This window comes from Megalopta genalis, chromosome 1, assembly GCF_051020955.1.
Source record: "Megalopta genalis isolate 19385.01 chromosome 1, iyMegGena1_principal, whole genome shotgun sequence".
Taxonomy (NCBI): Eukaryota; Metazoa; Arthropoda; class Insecta; order Hymenoptera; family Halictidae; genus Megalopta; species Megalopta genalis.
In genome coordinates this window covers 25286176-25305516 of record NC_135013.1, presented here as the reverse complement: position 1 = coordinate 25305516, position 19341 = coordinate 25286176, and the positions used below count along the sequence as shown (strand labels likewise).

Here is a 19341-nt window from a genome sequence, read left to right as displayed (position 1 = left end):
GATGCTGTTGACACGCGTCCCTGGATCCGGCCCGGGACGAGCCGACCCGACCCGGCCCGGCCCGCGGGATCCCCGGTTCAATCGAATTTCCGATGACGCGCGATTTTGATGTCACCCATCCGCGCCGAGTATCGTGAATGCCGTGTCGCGATAATAGCTCCTCGCATTGTTCCGCGGATATTGCGTGCACCGAAGATCACGAATTTTGCGGCCGCCGGGCGACGATCCCTGAAAGAACTGTGGCGATCGATCCCCGACCTTGTTTCCTCGTAATTGAAATGTTTTCGCCGGCTCGCGCGCTTGTTTCGGGAGAAACTCCGTTCATCGCGGCCCCCGACTCGCGACAATCGAACCTGTCGACGGTATCGACTTTTCGATGTCGTACACCCGAAGCTGAACCGTGGGTCTTGGGCGTTTACAGCGTGCGACAATTACTTTGCCTGTGCTTGCATCGTCTCGCCGGACATCGACGAATGTAATAACGAATTCGAATCGAGGACAGTATAGTAAGGCATAATAGTGGTAATAAGACAGCGTAATTAAGCACTTTGCTTTTCGAGCATGTGACCGTTTTCTCGCAAAGCTCATTCTTCTTAAGAGATTTTTGTCCGAGTCCATCTAATTATGATTTAATGCGAGAGCTGTTGTTCTTCAGAAAAACGTGGCTTCGGTCCTTTTATCATGCAGAAACCTCAACGAAGATACCAGTACAAATCAGATTCAAAGTTGTTGACGAGATCACCGTACGATTCCCAACAAGAACCCTTTGCACTCGAGTGGTGATCCCAAGGCACCACTAAAATTGTTACATCACGTTCCAAGGTAATTTGTATATTATCAAAGTTCGAATGAAAAAAATTCTTAATAGCGTAACTGTTGCATGAGTCGCGAGACTCGATTTCACGTGCACAAAATGCAAATACTATAAATCGGAAGAATTATTTTAGATTTACGGTTAAAATGGCTTCGAGTGCAAACGGTTAATTATAAAGTAGGATAACGCGTGATCTAAAATAATATATCAAATAACTGTAACGCGAAAGAACACGTTATTTAAAACAATATCTCAAACAATGCTGTTCGCGGTGATCACAGGCGTGGGAATGATTACGAACTAAAAACAACGCGTTCTTTGAAACAGTATTCCAAACAATGTCATCCCATCCGTGGCCAGGTCCGGCTTCAATGATCGTTGCACGCTGAAAACGCGCACGATCCACAGATTCAGGTCAACATCCTGACACATCTCCGCCACATCTTGCCCGTCGGGTTCGTGAAAACCGGCCTCTATCTTCAACCGAACCGCGAGCCTAATCCCTGTCTTCCCGAGGAGCCCGCAGCTCTCAGTTCCGAACGTGATCCGCCTTGACCGTGTACGGGCTTTTAAACGCACGTGGTGATCTGCTCGATCACGGTGACGTCGCGATGGCGCCTCGGCCGGCTCCTGTAAGAGTCCTGATGGCTCAGCCCCTCGGGCACACTCTTGCTGGGCCTGATGGGCCCGTAGAACTGCGGCTGGTAATAGTGTTCGGCAGTGTGCATCCTCTCGCTCATGTCCCTCTCGCGCAGGCTCTCGTCGATGTTCAAGGGCACGTGGAGGGACTGGGACTTGGGCAGCCTGGGCCTCGGCGGGGGTGGACAGGTGCGCATCGGTGGCACGGCCGAAGTGGGTAGATGCGAGTCGGGCATCACCGTCGGCGAGGCTGGCTGCTGGCCCGAGCCGACCAGGAACAGCAACGCCGCGCCGCACAAGGAACTTAACATGCACGCGTAGTAACCCACCCTCGGGATGTACGCGTTCATGTAACCTGGAAGAGAGGAGGATAGAGTCTGCAGCTGTCGCTGGCGAAGAAGCCTTTCGAAGGGACAAAGGGGGATGGGCGTTTTCTGAGATCAGTACTTTGGGACTCGTTTCGCCGGATGTGCGGGCTGCTGTGCTGGGCCTAGAGCACTCGAAAAGGACCATGATCTTTAACACGTTCCGTGCCACGTGTACCATCGATGGTACACGCTTGCATGTTTACTTAGTGAACTGAACAAATTGTTTCCAAGAAATTTAGAACCGAAGAATCAATTTCCACCGCAAGAATGGGCGTTGATAAGTTTTTGTTACGTTGTTATGTGTACGAGAATTAATAATTGCACGTAATACATCAAGTTTTAGTAAAATATCAAAGTGTGAAGATTCGAGTAAAAAAAGCTCGGCACGGAACGTGTTAACCCTTTCGGTACGAGCGCGTTGTCCGCCGTGACACTCCCACTGTACGGGGTGCCGCGCCGAAAATGCGCACATAACGCAGGGTCGGTCCACTTTTGTACGAAGATTTTCTTAAGCGTTAAGTAATGACTGTGCTTCATTCGTTTCTAAATCTTTCTTTAAATGTTTCCTGTAAACATTCTGTAAAGGGCCTACAGAAATATGGTTTACATGGATGCCAGATATATTCGGCACTCGTCCATATTGGTCATCAGATGGATGCCGGATATATCCGGCGCTCGTACCGAAAGGGTTAAGATTGATTTATTTCACACTGACAGAGAATTCGAAGTTTGTGACAGGGATGAGAATTTGTTCTATGCTGTGAGTTTCGACTCGGTTGCCATCCTTGAGCTGCAATGTTGCATATAGCGGTGTCTGAAGACCCTAGGATGCTTAACACGAAATCCATCATCGTCCGTCAAATGACGGGTGTAACATTTTTCATTTGAAATTGTTGAAATTCTGAAGATTCTTTCTGGAATGAAACGATTGGATCAATTTCTTTATTCAAGCATGCATTGTGATAAAAGATGCGGAAGGTTCAAATAAATACAGTCTTTTCATCGATACCAAGGGTGTTCCATAATTATGTTCACACCCGGAAAAAGGTGACTCCTGAGGTCATTCGAAGTAATTGTTTCCTTACCGAAAATTCGATCCTTCGAATGATTTCAAGAATCATCCATTTCCTTAATTATGGGACACCCTATATATGTTGGATACATTAAGGGTTTTAGATACTTTAGGCTTACTGTCAAGGTAATAGAAGGTTCAAGGTCAGCTCGAGGGAGGTCATATTGTATTCGTGCAAGAAGTGCTGTAAATATTACTTTTCCTGTTCGAGGTTCATTTATTTATACAATACCGTTAAACAATACATTCTGATACCTGCAGAAATAACAGTATAAAAATTGATTGATGAACATTGTTAGTACATCAATACAGGTTTAAAGTTTTGTCGACATTTTTGATCCTCCCTTAAGCGTGCTAGGGTTAATAACACGAAAATTCGATCCTTCAAATGATCTCAAGAATCATCCATTTCCATAATTATGGGACACCCTGTATACGTTGGAAATTTTAAGGGTTTTAGATACTTTAGGCTTAGTGTCAAGGTAATAGAAGGTTCAAGGTCAGCTCGAGGGAAGGTCATATTGTATTCGTGCAAGAAGTGCTGTAAATATTACTTTTCCTGTTCGAGGTTCATTTATTTATACAATACCATTAAACAATACATTCTGATACCTGCAGAAATAACAGTATAAAAATTGATCGATGAACATTGTTAGTACATCAATACAGGTTTAAAATTTTGTGGACATTTTTGATCCTCCCTTAAGCGTGCTAGGGTTAATAACACGAAAATTCGATCCTTCGAATGATCTCAAGAATCATCCATTTCCATAATTATGGGACACCCTGGATACGTTGGATACTTTAAGGGTTTTAGATACTTTAGACTTTTAGTGTCAAGGTAATAGAAGGTTCAAGGTCAGCTCGAGGGAAGGTCATATTGTATTCGTGCAAGAAGTGCTGTAAATATTACTTTTCCTGTTCGAGGTACATTTATTTATACAATACCGTTGAACAATACATTCTGATACCTGCAGAAATAACAGTATAAAAATTGATCGATGAACATTGTTAGTACATCAATACAGGTTTAAAGTTTTGTTGACATTTTTGATCCTCCCTTAAGCGTGCTAGGGTTAATAACACGAAAATTCGATCCTTCAAATGATCTCAAGAATCATCCATTTCCATAATTATGGGACACCCTGGATACGTTGGAAATTTTAAGGGTTTTAGATACTTTAGGCTTAGTGTCAAGGTAATAGAAGGTTCAAGGTCAGCTCGAGGGAAGGTCATATTGTATTCGTGCAAGAAGTGCTGTAAATATTACTTTTCCTGTTCGAGGTACATTTATTTATACAATACCATTAAACAATACATTCTGATACCTGCAGAAATAACAGTATAAAAATTGATCGATGAACATTGTTAGTACATCAATACAGGTTTAAAGTTTTGTGGACATTGTTTGACCCTCCCTTAAGCGTGCTAGGGTTAATAACACTGATCTATTGTCTAGCACAATTTGAAACAGAATCCTGGATTAGTTCTGGGTCATGATTTTTGTCTTGGCTCAATGAAACCGGTCCCTCGTCCGCTATAATAAAGAATACAAGGTTTCAACACGGATTGCACATTAGTTCTGGGTCATGACCCTTCTTCGGTCGCCACATTCGAGCTGCGAAGTTGGACCTAGGGCTAACTAAAGTGGTCATGGTCGATAAAATTGGTCTCTTGTCTACTGCAATAGATGATTGAGGGTTGAAGCCGAGGCGCGGACCACTTCTGTGTTGCGATCCTTATAACTCGGTTGCCTTTCTTGGGCTGCGACGTTGGACCTACGGCTTTCGAAAAGGATTATGATCGATCGCATTGGTCCCTTGTCCACTGTAACAGAGGATCAAGGTTTGAAGCGGTGGTATGAATTAGTTCTGTGACGCGATCCTTGACTTGGTCGCCTTCCTCGAGCTGTGCGAAGTTGGACACAGGGCTTCCTAGGATCCATTCTAACGGTCTTCATCCTCGCAACTTCCGCGATGAATTTGAGTGGGTCAAAATTGATATTTTCGAAAATATTTATATATGTCCTAAAATGTGATCTGTACATGCCAAGATGTTAAAAGAATGGGCGAAATCAATTATTGAGTTATACTATGAATTAACCCTTTGCACTCGGAACAGATTTTGCAAACATCGAGATTTCGTTGCACAGAGTCGAATTGAAAGAAAAATCATTATGCTGCTCGAAAACATAGAAACTGATAAATAAGGGATTTTGTATCTTTATTTATGCATTTTACGCGATCACCTTACAGTATGACGGAAAATAATAATTAAAAAGAGATGCCACACTTCGATACGAATAAATTGCGTCGCCGTATCGGAGACATCCGGGTGCAAAGGGTTGACTTAACTCTAAATTATCGTAACAATAAATTCGCTCGGTAAACAATGAGTTGACAACGTGAGTTGACATAATCACGCGTTAGTTGACAATAAAACTGCCTATTCCTCGCAACGAGGAAAATGCGACTTACGCCACCATGATTCCAACCCATTCAGTTGCCAGCTCCGAGACTTCCTAAAAGATGTCTAAATTAACTCTAGATCGCAGTCACCATCCTGATTGTCTCTTACGAGCTACAATCCTTATAGCCTCCACCTTCGCTGCTTTTCCAAAGCTGGGACGTTGCACGGAACATTTTGCAAAGCGAATCTAGGCCACGTTTGGATACTGCGACTGCCTCTATGTATCTAGTACTACCTCTGTTTATCCAGCTAAGGATTTCTGTTAAGGGGTTTGGCCGCCTGGCTCTGGGATCCGAATGTGCCAAGTAAATGAGTTTACCGGTTAGAGGAACTCCGAGAAGAATAGGTAGAGCCTCCGCAGCCTGCACGAGTGCCCAGGCCCGCGCGAAGTGTCTCGTCCTCAATCTTTCGAGGGCAAGCATTTTCAGAGAGTACAGGGCGCCGCCGAGGGAAGCACCGTAGAGTCCGGACGCCAGGACGAGCCCGTGGTAGCCCTCCACACTGCCCAGAGCCACTTGTGCTATTGCTTTAATCAGAAAAGGAAAACTCAATCGCACTTTCAAATAATCATTGAACTTCCGCGGAGAATTCTCGCAACAACGAGCACAATGTGTACAGTAAATTCTCCCGAATTTTCCTCCGGCTTGTAAACAGGAGTGGACAATTTGGAGAGAGGAGACACGATTATTCGTTTTATTATTACACCTCGTTTTTACAATTGTTGACAATCGGCAGCTGTAAAAATGAGCCGCGAGGCTCGGATAATCGTATCTTCTCTTTCTAAATTCTCCATTTTTGCTTACAAGCTGAAGGAAAATTCGGGAGAATTTACTGTACTCGATTTAAAAGATTGCAAATTTGATCGAGAAGGTTACACATGGGAAATTAGCGACAGTTTAAGTCATCGTTTCGCTGTTTCTCGCTCGGTGCGACCAAAATGTCTACGATATTTGCAGCCTGAGTTATTCCACGTATTTCGCGTACATTCTCTTTCAAGAATGTTCCAATTTCTTGCCAAGAACTACTAAAAATCGGTAGAAGAAAACTATAAATAAATTAATATAAATAAAAAAATAGAAATATAAATACCCAGTTAATACACGGAAGAGTTTTGAAACGCTTCGAATTTTAAAGCTTGCGTTTAATCGCCGTCGAGTCAAGTCCAAATCACGAATTTTTATCTCGAGAACTATGCGACGAATCCGAAAGATTCTGTGCTTATCTTAATCCGGAAACTTTCGACCGTAATAAGAAGAATTTTATATTATTTATATCGTCACTTGTGAAATTTTTAATTTATTTGAATTATTAGCAATTCCATTAGCGTATTTCCCCTGGAAAATCTGAGTAAACTCGATTCTTTTTAGATTACGAATTTATTATCAATTTGCTAATTATATGCGAATTACGTGAATGTTGTACAGTCGTGCGAAAAGTTCGGACGATAAAGGCAGTGCCCGAAATTTGAAAATAAATCCCATTTCGACGGGACCCTCCGACTTCGTCCGGATCTTGTCCACGTTTCTCGGCGAGTCACGTCGCCGGTCCCGACGGCGGGATTGCCGAGATTACTATCACGGGCGCAGCGGGATTAGGCCGGTAATAAATTCAAATCTGTTCGCTTCGTAATTATTTAAGCTTTGATGAGAAGGGGCACGTCGACGACACGGCGCACCTTTGAGACGCGAGTGGCTCCAGTTTCGAGTAATAACACGACTGACGGATTATTTAATCAGAGGGCTGATAATAGCGGCTTATGGCCGCGCTTCGTGCACGCTAATGACGCCCGCCGCGCGCTTTCGCCGTTACGTTTCTTCTTCGTTCTCATTATTCCCGACAAATACGTGTTATCAGGTCAAACGAATGCCTCGATAATGCCGCCGCGGCGGAACATCGATGCGAATAGTAATCTCTCTCGGAGTAAAGAGCGCCATTACTACAGAAATTGGAGTTACTCCTTTGTCGAGTGGTCGACGCTCTCGAGGAACGCGCTTGTCATTTTTCAACACCCCGTGTACCTGCACACAAGGAAAGAAAGAGTGAGAAAGAAAGAGAGAGAGAGAGAGAGAGAGAGAGAGAGAAGGAGTGAGAGAGTTACTGCGTCGCCATTCAGCACGGTACAAGGTGCAGTTTATTTTGTAATCCTCTTACCGCGCACGGTCATTAGCGGAACCGGAAATAAAGCAATGAAACGGCGCTTTCTGCAACACGCCAACCTCCAATGGCTCGATCATCAAATTCCCGACGAGCCAGCCTCAAATTAACGATCCATCGATCGCCCATTGTTCGGTCACGGTTATCTATCCGGATGAAAACTGATTTTTAGACACTTTTCCGCCGAGAAAAACAGCAGCCATTCTTCTAAGCGAGTACGAAAGTACATATGTTGCGCAACTTGCAGCAATTTTTCCGTTGCAAAATCGTTTAAAAAATGCCTTTTTACCATAATCGTTCAGTTCTGATAAATTGTATTCATTGCATCGCTTACTAGAAGAGCGCGCGCGCGTGTCTGTGTCATTCAGGCGGTGAAATAAAAATTGCACAGCAAATTCATGTGGCATACGTTACTTTTCGAACGTCCTTACGCTTTGTGAATGTTAATAAAATTAAGAAATTATAATCGACTGTCGAAGAAATTAATTTTCGCGACAATTAAATTTTTAATAATTCTGTTACCCATGCGTGGGTGTCGCGGCGGTCAAAGTATTAATAGTGTAATTATAATACAGTTTTTTAATATAGTGCAATTATTATATAGCTTATTAATAATATAAACAGGACAAATTTGGTTAATAATATAATTACGATGCATTCTGCAAAAACTCCCTCTGAATAGATTTTTATAATTCGAAATTTCGCGAGCTCACGTGTACGTGACTCCGGCCGTCAAAGTGTTAAGCTTTTGCAAGAAGAATATCACCATAAATTGCCCGATGCACGTACTTTCGCACAGAATACTTGTTTAGAAAATATCTCCGTTACGTTTCCCGGTAAAAATGTCGAAAAAAGCACGAGTTCCGATTTTCAGGCTTTCGCGTCGCTTTCGTCATGATAAAAAAATGAGAAAAAAGAATCAAACTTTATCACGAACGTTGTTTCATAGCAGCAGGTCCGTCGAATATACCCTGAAATCTCGAAGCATAACGGTACGAACAGGTATCGAGATATCGCGTCGATCGTATCAGAAAACAAGGTTTCGAGAAAAATGCGTCTCTTAGACGGAAACATGAATCTGTTATGAAAAGAAAAAAGAAAGCACACGGTGGAGAAGCCGTTTCGAGAAGTCCAAACCGGGATGCTCTCTTAGTAAAGAAAACTCCGGATCGCAGTTCCCTTCGACTCGTTTCTTCGTCGCGATACGTTCGCCGCCGATTCGATTCGCGATCGCGGATTGGTCAAGGAACGTGGAGCGGGTCAAACTGCGGATTACATCTGCCGATTGTAATCCCGCAGTGATCTCGATCCTCCGGCGAGTATGTCGAGACAAAAGCAAACGAGGGACGAGGTAATGAGACGCGAGACGCATTGCGACTGCGAGCCTAAACGAAGACGGTGCCGACGATGGGAAGAATAACACGGGAACGATGACAGCGCGGCTCGTCGACATCGTCTCGTCCCCGTCGTTCTGTCGTCGAGAGGGACAACGCGGGCACGATGACGCCCGAGAGACGGGATAATTTAACGAGCGTCCTCGCGAATCATTCTGCCGCGCTGACGGCGCTTTTTTTTATTGCGGTAATTCGCGGGCTTCGTCCCTGATTTTAATATCCTTTTACCACATCCGAGCAATTTTCTTTCTCATATTCTCTACGAAATCGTTCCATTTTCGTTTTAACATGTTCCGGAAAATAATTCTACTTCAATTTGAACATGCTCCAGAAAAAGATTGCATTTCCTTTCCCAACGTCCACTTAAAAAATAATGCCCTTTTCTTTTTAGGCAATTTGCGCTGAACTAACCAGATTCGTGCTGCGGATCTCTTTGATTAGCAACGAAATCGAAGCTTTTTTCAAAGAAAAAAGTTAATTACGAAGGAGAAGCAAGATGCTCTCGTCGTGCTGTGGTTAAAAACGAAGTGGAATGAGAAATGATAAATAATAAATATTAACCTTTACGGTACCGTAAGGTTGCTAGGAGTAAACGTTAGTAGTATGTTTACTGTTTATTTTGGTTTGTTTCTCGACGTAAAATAAATAAAAATCGTAAGACAAATACACAACAATGTGCAGTTTCCTGTTGGAATTTTATGGAAAATATTTTTTCCTATGGACTGTAAAGATGACGCAAATTATGGTTAGGATTATTATGCAATGTCTTTTATTTATTGGTTTATTGTGGCAAAATGTTAACTAAAATAATAGAAAATTGCGAAAGAAAATTACTGTACAAAATGATGTGCTAATTATGATATTCTGCGAGGCAATTTCTTTTGGTTGTGAAGCAAAGATGAATATTGCACATAGTACCTATATTATGCGTCCTATTTTCTATGCGGCGTTTAGCACAATTTGCTCATCTCTTCGTTTTTTCCTCTTTTTGCATGTTGTGTGTGCATTGAAAATTGCGTTTTGTACCGAAAATAACCAATAATTAAATACGACAATCACCAGTTTTAAAATAGAGAAAAATGTTTCTCTTAGTCGCGAAGGGGTTATTATACGAATTCAAGGTTAATACCGAAGCACAGTAAATTCTCTCTAATTGACGCTCAGCTTGCAAACAAAAATGGACAATTTGGGAAGAGTAGGTACGATTACTCCAGTCTTGCGGCTCGTTTCTACAGTTGTCGACAATTGGTAAAAATTATAAAAATAAAAACTCTTCCCAAATTGTCCATTTTTGTGCACAACCTGAGCGTCAATTAGGGAGAATTTACTGTATACATAATTATCTCCTGTTTCCTATGATCGGATATTATCCATCTGTTCATGGAAAACACGATTATGTCAAATACAAAATTGCAACGACATCGAAAGAATACAAGGACACCGCGTGTTACATTATCTTCATTATTATTATTATCTTCGTTATAAAAACTCTTTCCAAATTGTCCATTTTTGTGCACAACCTGAGCGTCAATTAAGGAGAATTTACTATATAGATAATTATCTCCTGTTTCCTACGATCGGATATTACCATCATATATTATCCATGTGCTCATGGAAAACACGATTATGTCAAATACGAAACCGCAACAACATCGGAAGAATAGAGATAGATAGATAGATAGATAGATAGAGAGAGAGAGAGAGAGAGAGAGAGAGAGAGAGAGAGAGAGAGAGAGAGATAGAGAGAGAGAGAGAGAGAGAGAGAGAGAGAGAGAGAGAGAGGTCACACCGTTACATTATCTTCATTATAAAAACTCTTTCCAAATTGTCCATTTTTGTGTACCTGAGCGTCAATTAGGGAGAATTTATTATACAGATAATTATCTCCTGTTTCCTACGATCGGATATTATCATCATATATTATCCATGTGCTCATGGAAAACACGATTATGTCAAATACAAAACCGCAACCACATCGGAAGAGTACAAAGACACCGTTACATTATTCCCAAACGATCCGAATTATTAAAAGAGAAAAGACATTCTCGTTCAACTTACCGTTTCTTTATTTCGATATCGCTCGTATCATTATCGGCGCACTCTTCTTATCAAACGATGATACACGCGAAAGTCCTCGGTTGGTTCATCGAACGGGGGAAACTCTCGTAGAGCCAGGAATAAAATTTGTACAAAACTCGAGCCCATGATTAGAACTCCAGCGATTCCACGCAGACACGCTAGGCACCGCGGCGGAGCACATTTACACCGTGTTGATAATGCCTACGTCTGCGCCCGGGACAAGGTAGACAGAACAACGGTTAAAATGCAAACCGTACGAGGAAAAATTCCCGAGCGAACGTAACTCGTAATCAGCGGCGAACCGTATTTTCATCGTGTTGGTGCACGAGTCCACACCCGCGGCCGTCTCCCACCGTCCCCCCGTTCCCCCCCGCAGAGAAAGGAGACGTGACAAGCGGGAGTTAAACATACAGCTGTGGAGGAGAGAGAGAGAGAGAAAGAGAGAGAGAGAGAGAGAGAGAGAGAGAGAGAGAGAGAGAGACCGGTGCCCAAAAACCGGCTTATCCACGTCGGAATAGATCGAGTCCCTTGCCAGCGGTGCATGGCGGTTTGCCCGCAGGAAATAAACCATCCGAGGAAAAAGAATTCACAATTTTTCCGTCTCCCTTTCTCTCTATCTATCTTTCTCGTTTCTTCTTCTTTTTTTCCATTTTTTTTTTAATGGGACAGAGAGACGCGTGCTCCCTCTCGCCGCGTTTTATTTTCCGCCTCCGAAGACCGGATGTGTATCGGAACGACAGGAGTGCCCAAGGAAATTTGTTTTTTGGAATTTTTGAAGGCGGTTTGTGCTCGGCTGAACGCCGCGCGTTCCTCGAGGTAACTGAAACGTTTTCGTTCGACGAGGCGAACCGTCGGGATATTTTTCTCGAGATGATTTTGTGGTTCTCGTGTTCGATATTGCTAGACAGACGTAAATCTTATTGACGGGTTCAACGCTAGATTTACGGGATCCGTCAGAATGACGGCACATTAATTTTTTAATTTACGATTATTCGTATCGCGAAGATACATTTGTGAGTTATTTATTCAATTTGTATTATCGGGCGAACATTACAACTCTGAACTATGATGGCGACGCGACAATAATTATTTTTAAATTAGACTAAGACTAAGAATCTTTTTTTGGATGATAGAGGGACTGGTCTACTAGACGATGACTGAAATGATTTTGTTTTTTAGCACTAGATTTGTGAAACTAGATTGCAAAATGACGGGTCACTAATTCTTTAATTTATAATTACTCATATCGTAAAGATACATTTGTGAGTTATTTATTCAATTTGTATTATTGGGTGAACATTACAGTTTTGAACTATGATGGCGACGCGACAATAATTATTTCAAAATTAGACTAAGACTAAGAATCTTTTTTTGGATGATGGTCTACTAGACGATGACTGAAATGATTTTGTTTTTTAGCACCAGATTTGTGAAACTAGATTGCAATGCAATGACGGGTCACTAATTCTTTAATTTACAATTACTCATATCGTAAAGATACATTTGTGAGTTATTTATTCAATTTGTATTATCGGGCGAACATTACAACTCTGAACTATGGCGGCGACGCGACAATAATTATTTTAAAAATTGGCTAAGTGACTCGAATCTTTTTTTGGATGATAGAGGGACTTAGAATATTTAAAACCTTAAATTTTTGAAATTTAAGGTTTTAAATATTTTAATTAATAATTAGAAAATTGGGCGTACTAGACGATGACTGAAATGATTTTGTTTTTTAGCACCAGATTTGTGAAACTAGATTGTAATGCAATGACGGGTCACTAATTCTTTAATTTACAATTGCTCATATCGTAAAGATACATTTATGAGTTATTTATTCAATGTATACGTTGCTTACGGCAAATGTTACAATAACACTTGTTAAAAATCAGAATAAATGTCTTATTGTTACTTTTATGTATTATTATTATTATATCATTTTACTAATATAAAACAGCTGTTTTTTGTGCTTCGTAAGTCTAGTGTTAAGAAGTTCTCGTTCCGTGCACGCGATCGGAGAGAGGTCTTTGACGGAATCGGTCAGTTGCTCGTTAATTTCGGTCGTTGGTTAAAGGATCTCCGGTTTGTCGAGCGAATTCTCGCGAGAAACCTTTAACCCTTTGCACTCGAGGCGACGCGAAAAATTGCTGGACTATTTTCAAAGGAACGTTCGCATTATTGAATTCGTCTGTATTCGATAAATTGTCAAATAATAGAAGTCTTTCGCGAGCGTTCAATTTTATAAGTATCAAATAAAAGCAATCGTACCGAATGGAAATACTGTAGATTGAAAAGAATGTCTACATTTTCTCCTTAAAGTAGTCTCGATTGCAAAGGGTTAATTAAATTGAGTCACATTTTACCAAAACTATACCGCGTTTCTCCGACAGTTTCGACGACAGGAAATTGCAAGAGCAATGCCTTTCATGTATTTATTATCAAATTCGTTTGTTTCAGACTGTAGTAAAGTCATTTTTCTGGACGCTGAGAGCTAGCTATGTTCGTTAAGGCACCATCTAAATTTCATTAAAGAAAATAGCAACAAAAGTTACATTCTGTACTTCGCATTCTGAATTTTAATCGCAATGCTCGTTCTATGTTTTCGTATTCAGAGTTTTACGGTCACTGGTTTCGGGTTATGTAGATTATTTTAAAGCATATGCGAAATTCGAGCTGCACAGGATTAAACAAGAATGCTTCAAATAGTTGTATTAATATCCCGAAATGCTTCGTATCCATAGTTTTAACCATTTTTGCTAGCAAATCCGCGGCAAGTCTTAACTCCATTAGTTTGATTATAGCGCACCGGATTCGTGCTTTGAATAGTTCGGGAGTACGATAATCTATTTTCGCGTTACTGGCTGGACCAAAGCCATGGCTGCTCCTCTTGTCTGACTAAAAACGCACTCGTTTCACTTGTCCGACCAGCGAATGTCTTACTCTACTTTTACTTTTGGCTTCGAGCTCGAAATTTCTCTCATTATGTCGGAACTTTTTTTTCCCCGTTGATTGAGATCGTAATGTACGAGCGAGAAAAATTGATGTTCCAGCGACTTTTTATGAATTCTTTCTCCTTTTGTTTATTCTTAATCTGCGATGATTAGACTGCGGATCTCCGTGCATAGTAGAAACGATCATTATAAACAAAAAAATCGAAGTCTCTTTCTTCTCCTTAATAATTTCGGTGAGCTGAAAATAATACGTACGTGTACCTAAATGTTTTTAATTGCTTTAAATTTTAACTGTTCATGTTTATAATATATGCATCAAACTTGTGTATAATTATACCTACAATTATATCTATATATTTTCTTTTTAGTTATAATTATACTTGTAATTATACAATTTTTATAATCATACTTATAATTATGTAATTTTTATAATTATACTTATAATTATATAATTTGTATAATTATACTTATAGTTATATAATTTGTATAATTATACTTATAATTATATAATTTGTATAATTATACTTATAACTATATAATTTGTATAATTATACTTATAATTATGCTTATATCTTTTATAATTATACTTATACTTGACTTATACCTTCTCACAAAATTATAACTCAGTAAGTTCAGAATCATTTACAATTTTACTTATCAATTTTTTATTTAGCAATTTATCAGTTTTTCCGTAGACCTTAATGGAACATTCAAGAATTCCCAATTAATTGTCAGAAACTATCCGATTAGAAACTGTCAGAATCAATTGTCAAACATGAACAATATCTATTTCCGGCGTTAGTATTATTAACCGTTGATAGAACGAGGGCCACTAAAGGGCCACTGAAGGGACCCACGAAAGCTGATAATCGCGTTAAACACAACCGCAACTCGTTGAAAAATTGCGCTCCATGTTATCGATAGCGAGGCACGTACTTACCCGTATTTTATTATTCCGTTTCTCGGCGTGGAATATTTTCAAAGAAAACCGTGGCCCGCAGTACGCAAACCGATAGGGGATGGTTAAGGAGCCCGGAATATTTCATCTACGGTCGAGTGTGAAATTTTCATCCCCTTGTCGGAATTGAAATCGTCCCGAAGTGTCGTGGCCAGCGCCGAGGGGAGACAGTCAGTCGAATCACACGGTTTTGCGCGAAAGTATCGACACACTTTTCCCAAACGTCAGTTTCCAGCGTATGCCAGCAAATTTACTGGCGGCTCTCGCTTATCGGAGGAAAGGGGTAAAAATGCTCTGCAGGCTTGCCGTTTGATTTATTTCTTCCTGCATGGAGAAATTGTAGTTTTATTCCAGTTAGCTTTGTTCAAATAAATTGTTATCCACTTCGGGATTGATCGTGAAGCTATAACCTTGGTCCCGTAATCGGGCCCTTACCAAGCAATCTGGAGAAATTTCGCTCAAATGTTTGCTTTTCAATTTATTTTACTCGAAGTAATCCTTCGAATCACTTACAATCAACTGTTAACAACGTTAGAACAAAATGCCAAAAGATTAATTTCGTAATGAAGGCATTTTCGAGCAATCTATAAAAATTAATTAATTTTGCTCACGTTAATTTTTCTGGTCACTTGTGTCAATTGTTAACAACGGTAGAACAAAATGCCAACCTAAAAAATTAATCTTGCAATGGAGGCATTTTGGAGCAATCTATAAAAATTAATTAAGTTTGCTCATGTTAATTATTCTGGCCACTTATGTCAACTGTTAACAACGTTAGAACAAAATGCCAACCTAAAAGATTAATTTCGTAATGAAGGCATGTTCGAACAATCTATAAAAATTAATTTTGCTCACATTAATTGTCCTGGTCATTTATGTCAATTGCTAACAACGTTAGAACAAAATGGCAACTTAAAAAATTAATCTTGCAATGAAGGCATTTTGGAACAATCTATAAAAATTAATCAATTTTGCTCACGTTAATTGTTCTGATCACTTATGTCAATTGCTAACAACGTTAGAATAAAAAATGCCAACCTAAAAAATTAATCTTGCAATGAAGGCATTTTGGAACAATCTATAAAAATTAATCAATTTTGCTCACGTTAATTGTTCTGGTCATTTATGTCAATTGTTAACAATGTTAGAACAAATTGTCAATCTAAAAGCATAATTACACAGAGAGGATATTCTTAAACAATTTACAAAAGTATGTTAAATTTCATGTATTTGTTTTTCAACGAATCTTATTTAAATCAATTGTGCGAATCATTTAAGTCAATCGTTACCGATGTTAGAATGAAATGTCGATCCTAAAACTGAATCCTGCAATGCGGGTCTTTTCAGAAGACCTGTAAAAATCCGCACAGAATTCTCGTTAATCCACGGCACAGAATTTGCTTCATTGCGATGTAGGACAGAAATTAAAGAAGCTCCGTACTTTACATGCGATTATTCGAGCAGCTGAAATTAGCATACAGAAAGAAACGTGTCAGAACCTTCATCACAGCGAGGCCATTATTGCAAACACAAAGAAAGCGAGACCGACAAAAATTCCCCCAAAATTTCGCAAAACCCTTTCGAGTATCGAACCTCCAAACCTCGAAAATCCAAATAACGAAAAGCAGTAAAAAAGAAAAGATCCGCGAACCCACCGCCATAAGTCAGCGGCCACGAATTGTTCCGGTGGGTCGCGGAGCACTTCAATCCCCGAAAAAGAAGACCGCGTTAAGGAAATAATGAGAAAATTATGCGAACGGTCTAGTTTCCGGAAGATTTAGAGCCCGGGACTCGGGTCGCGAAACTTTCGATGAATTTTCCTGCGACGAGTCGTCCCGTTGTCAGCCCCGGCTCTATCGCAGCGTAAGTCCATCTCTCCGCCCCTCCCTCCCCCAGCGCGTATCATTGTCCTAAAAGGAAAAGCTGGCCGCGGCCTGGCCAACCGTGTTGCGCTTTCGTTCCGAAAGTTCGTCGTCCGGAGGTTTCCAAACGTAGTCCTCATTCAGCCCGGGTAGACACACCCAACCCGTTTCCAGGGGGTGGCTCTATCACCCTTTTGAAGCCGGCGAGCTCTCTTCGAGTGTCGGCCGCGTGCACACGTCTTTGCCCCTCATTCAGCCGGCTTACCCTTCGCTCGAGTCCCCCGGCACAAAGTATTTTCCATTCTATCCCCGGAGTCACCGACCCCCGCCCCCTTACCCCCGTCGTCTACGCCAGCGCACACCTGGCCACGATTCTTCGACTCTTTCTCGCATGGTTTTTCCCTTTGGTCACGCCGGGCCGAGTATCGCAAAGAGGGACGTCGGGACCGTTAATGGTGTTGCTTTGTGCGCAACACCGGTTTAAAACGCCAGCCGAAAAGATTTCGTTACCCGCGGGCTATTCAGGTGTTATTAGGCTTGGGGCGCTGCTGACAGCCGACTCGGCGGTCCTTGGTTTTACTGAATTACTTTCGACAATTGAGCCGTTTATTTTGAAAGTGGCATAAGTCACTTTACCGTAATGAAAAGTGGCGATTTGTTAATAATAATAATATATATAATATATATATATATTATAAATAATATTATATATAATATTATATAAAATTATATATAATAATATTTATATTATATTATATTATAATATAATTATTAATATTTATATTAATTTTATATAATATTATTATATAAATATTATTATATATAATATTATATAAAATTATATATAATAATATTATATAAAATTATATATAATATTATATATAATATATATAATAACAAATACAAGTAAATCTTCTCGAAAGTTAGCATCCACATTTTTAAACGTGTTAAAACGCAAACCCTTAAATATATCGACTTAAAAACAAAGTGACTTATGCCACTTTCAAAATAAACGGCTCAATTGTTCGACTATTCGCAGTAACAATTATTAAATCCTTTTCGATTTTCATGGACTTTACACTGCTGCGCGCTTGGCAAATTGTTTGCAGGGATTCGGGTGACTGAAAATGGTGCTCCCAGTATTGCGCTCATCCCCTAAATTATCGCATGACACGACAAATGCTCGGACAATGAAAAACTCCGTGACATTGCGGCTTATAAAGCTTCGATGAATAGCTTAAATGCGCAGCTGTTTAGTTATTGACAATGTTAACACTATGCCGTCCGCAGATCTTTTAGTCATGATTTTTTTGTTTTTTTTTAAAAAAGATTTCAAAGATGGCGGTAATATAAATTCCTAAAATTAAGGTATGTCATCCAAGAATTTTCGTACTTAATTCTTAGTTAAATAAGCACGATGCTATTGTTAGTTTGCTGCCTTTTAACACCCAAGAAATATATTAGGTCTACCGGAAAGTTCTGTCCGTTTCTGAATTGAAATATAACACAATTTTCATACATTTAATAATATTTATTGTAGAATATACTTTCCGTCGTTACTTATGACTTCTTGCCAGCGCGACGGCAACTTGTAAATGACATTTTTAAAAAATGGTTTATTTTTAGAGGCGAAGAACTCGACTAGTGCTTGGTTGACATCAGCTTCAATTTTGAACTTTTTTTCCTGTAAAAAGTTTTGCAAAGAGAGAAACAAGTGATAATCGGAGGGTGCTAGGTCTGGGGAGTATGGTGGATGCGACAGAATTTCCCAGCCTAGCTCTGCGATTTTCTGACGAGTCGCCAAAGCAGCATGTGGTCCGGCATTATCATCGGTAGCCATGTTTTCACGATCGCGTCTCGCTTAATAATGACATGAGACATCTTTGTTTCAATTTATTTAGGAGAGCACATGTGTGTAAATGCAATGATAAAGAGAGATAGTCATATATGTCTCAAATCAACATGTGCATATAGATTGAAACTTGAAGTGACACTATCGGACAGAACTTTCCGGTAGACCTAATAGTTCAAATGTTATTTCACCAAAGTGGTGCCACCGGACGACATAGCGTTAATGTGCCTACAAGAAGTACTTAACGTTCGTTTGGTATTTAGCCCTTTTTGTATTTGAACGAAGGGCGAGGACAGTCAATTATACCGGTCTGGAAACAAAAACACGTCTCGTCCTGTCTCGAACATAGTCCTCTTAATTTAACGTTAGGCCTTTCAACCAGTGAAACAATACGGAAACGTCAGGAAGCTGTCGCAAAAGCACTGCCTCGAGAGGTTTAAGCCAGCGTTTGGCAGCGCACGGTCGATCTAGCAGGGATTTGTACGATCCAGGACAGTTTGAGTAAGCATCGAAGAAGATCCTCGCCGTTCCTGGAGGGTAATTTGGCTGAACGTTCCACTCGCTCGTCTGAGCAGTGATAGGTTTACGTCACTTGTTGCGTCCGAATTCGCGCGCCGCAGAAACAATAGAAATCTGCCAGGAAACTAAACATTCCTTTTTGCTAGAACGATCGTCTGAATTACGATAGCCCCGGTCTGACCATAGGCAGGCTCGTTCCACTTGTTA

The 19341-nt window shown here is 40.4% G+C and overlaps 1 protein-coding gene across 3 annotated transcripts in view; it reads right to left on the bottom strand.

Moving 5' to 3' along the window:
• Window positions 1-1290: 1290 nt before the first annotated feature.
• Window positions 1291-19341, bottom strand: part of LOC117227058 (monocarboxylate transporter 13) — a 237556-nt gene continuing 219505 nt past the window's right edge. For all 3 annotated transcript variants that reach the window (XM_033482011.2, XM_033482098.2, XM_033482177.2), the window contains exons 11-12: window positions 5682-5888; window positions 1291-1808 (exon numbers count right to left, since the gene is read on the bottom strand). In XM_033482011.2, the coding sequence (XP_033337902.1) occupies window positions 1384-1808; window positions 5682-5888 (632 nt within the window). In that variant the 3' untranslated portion in view covers window positions 1291-1383. The remainder of the gene's footprint in view (window positions 1809-5681; window positions 5889-19341) is intronic.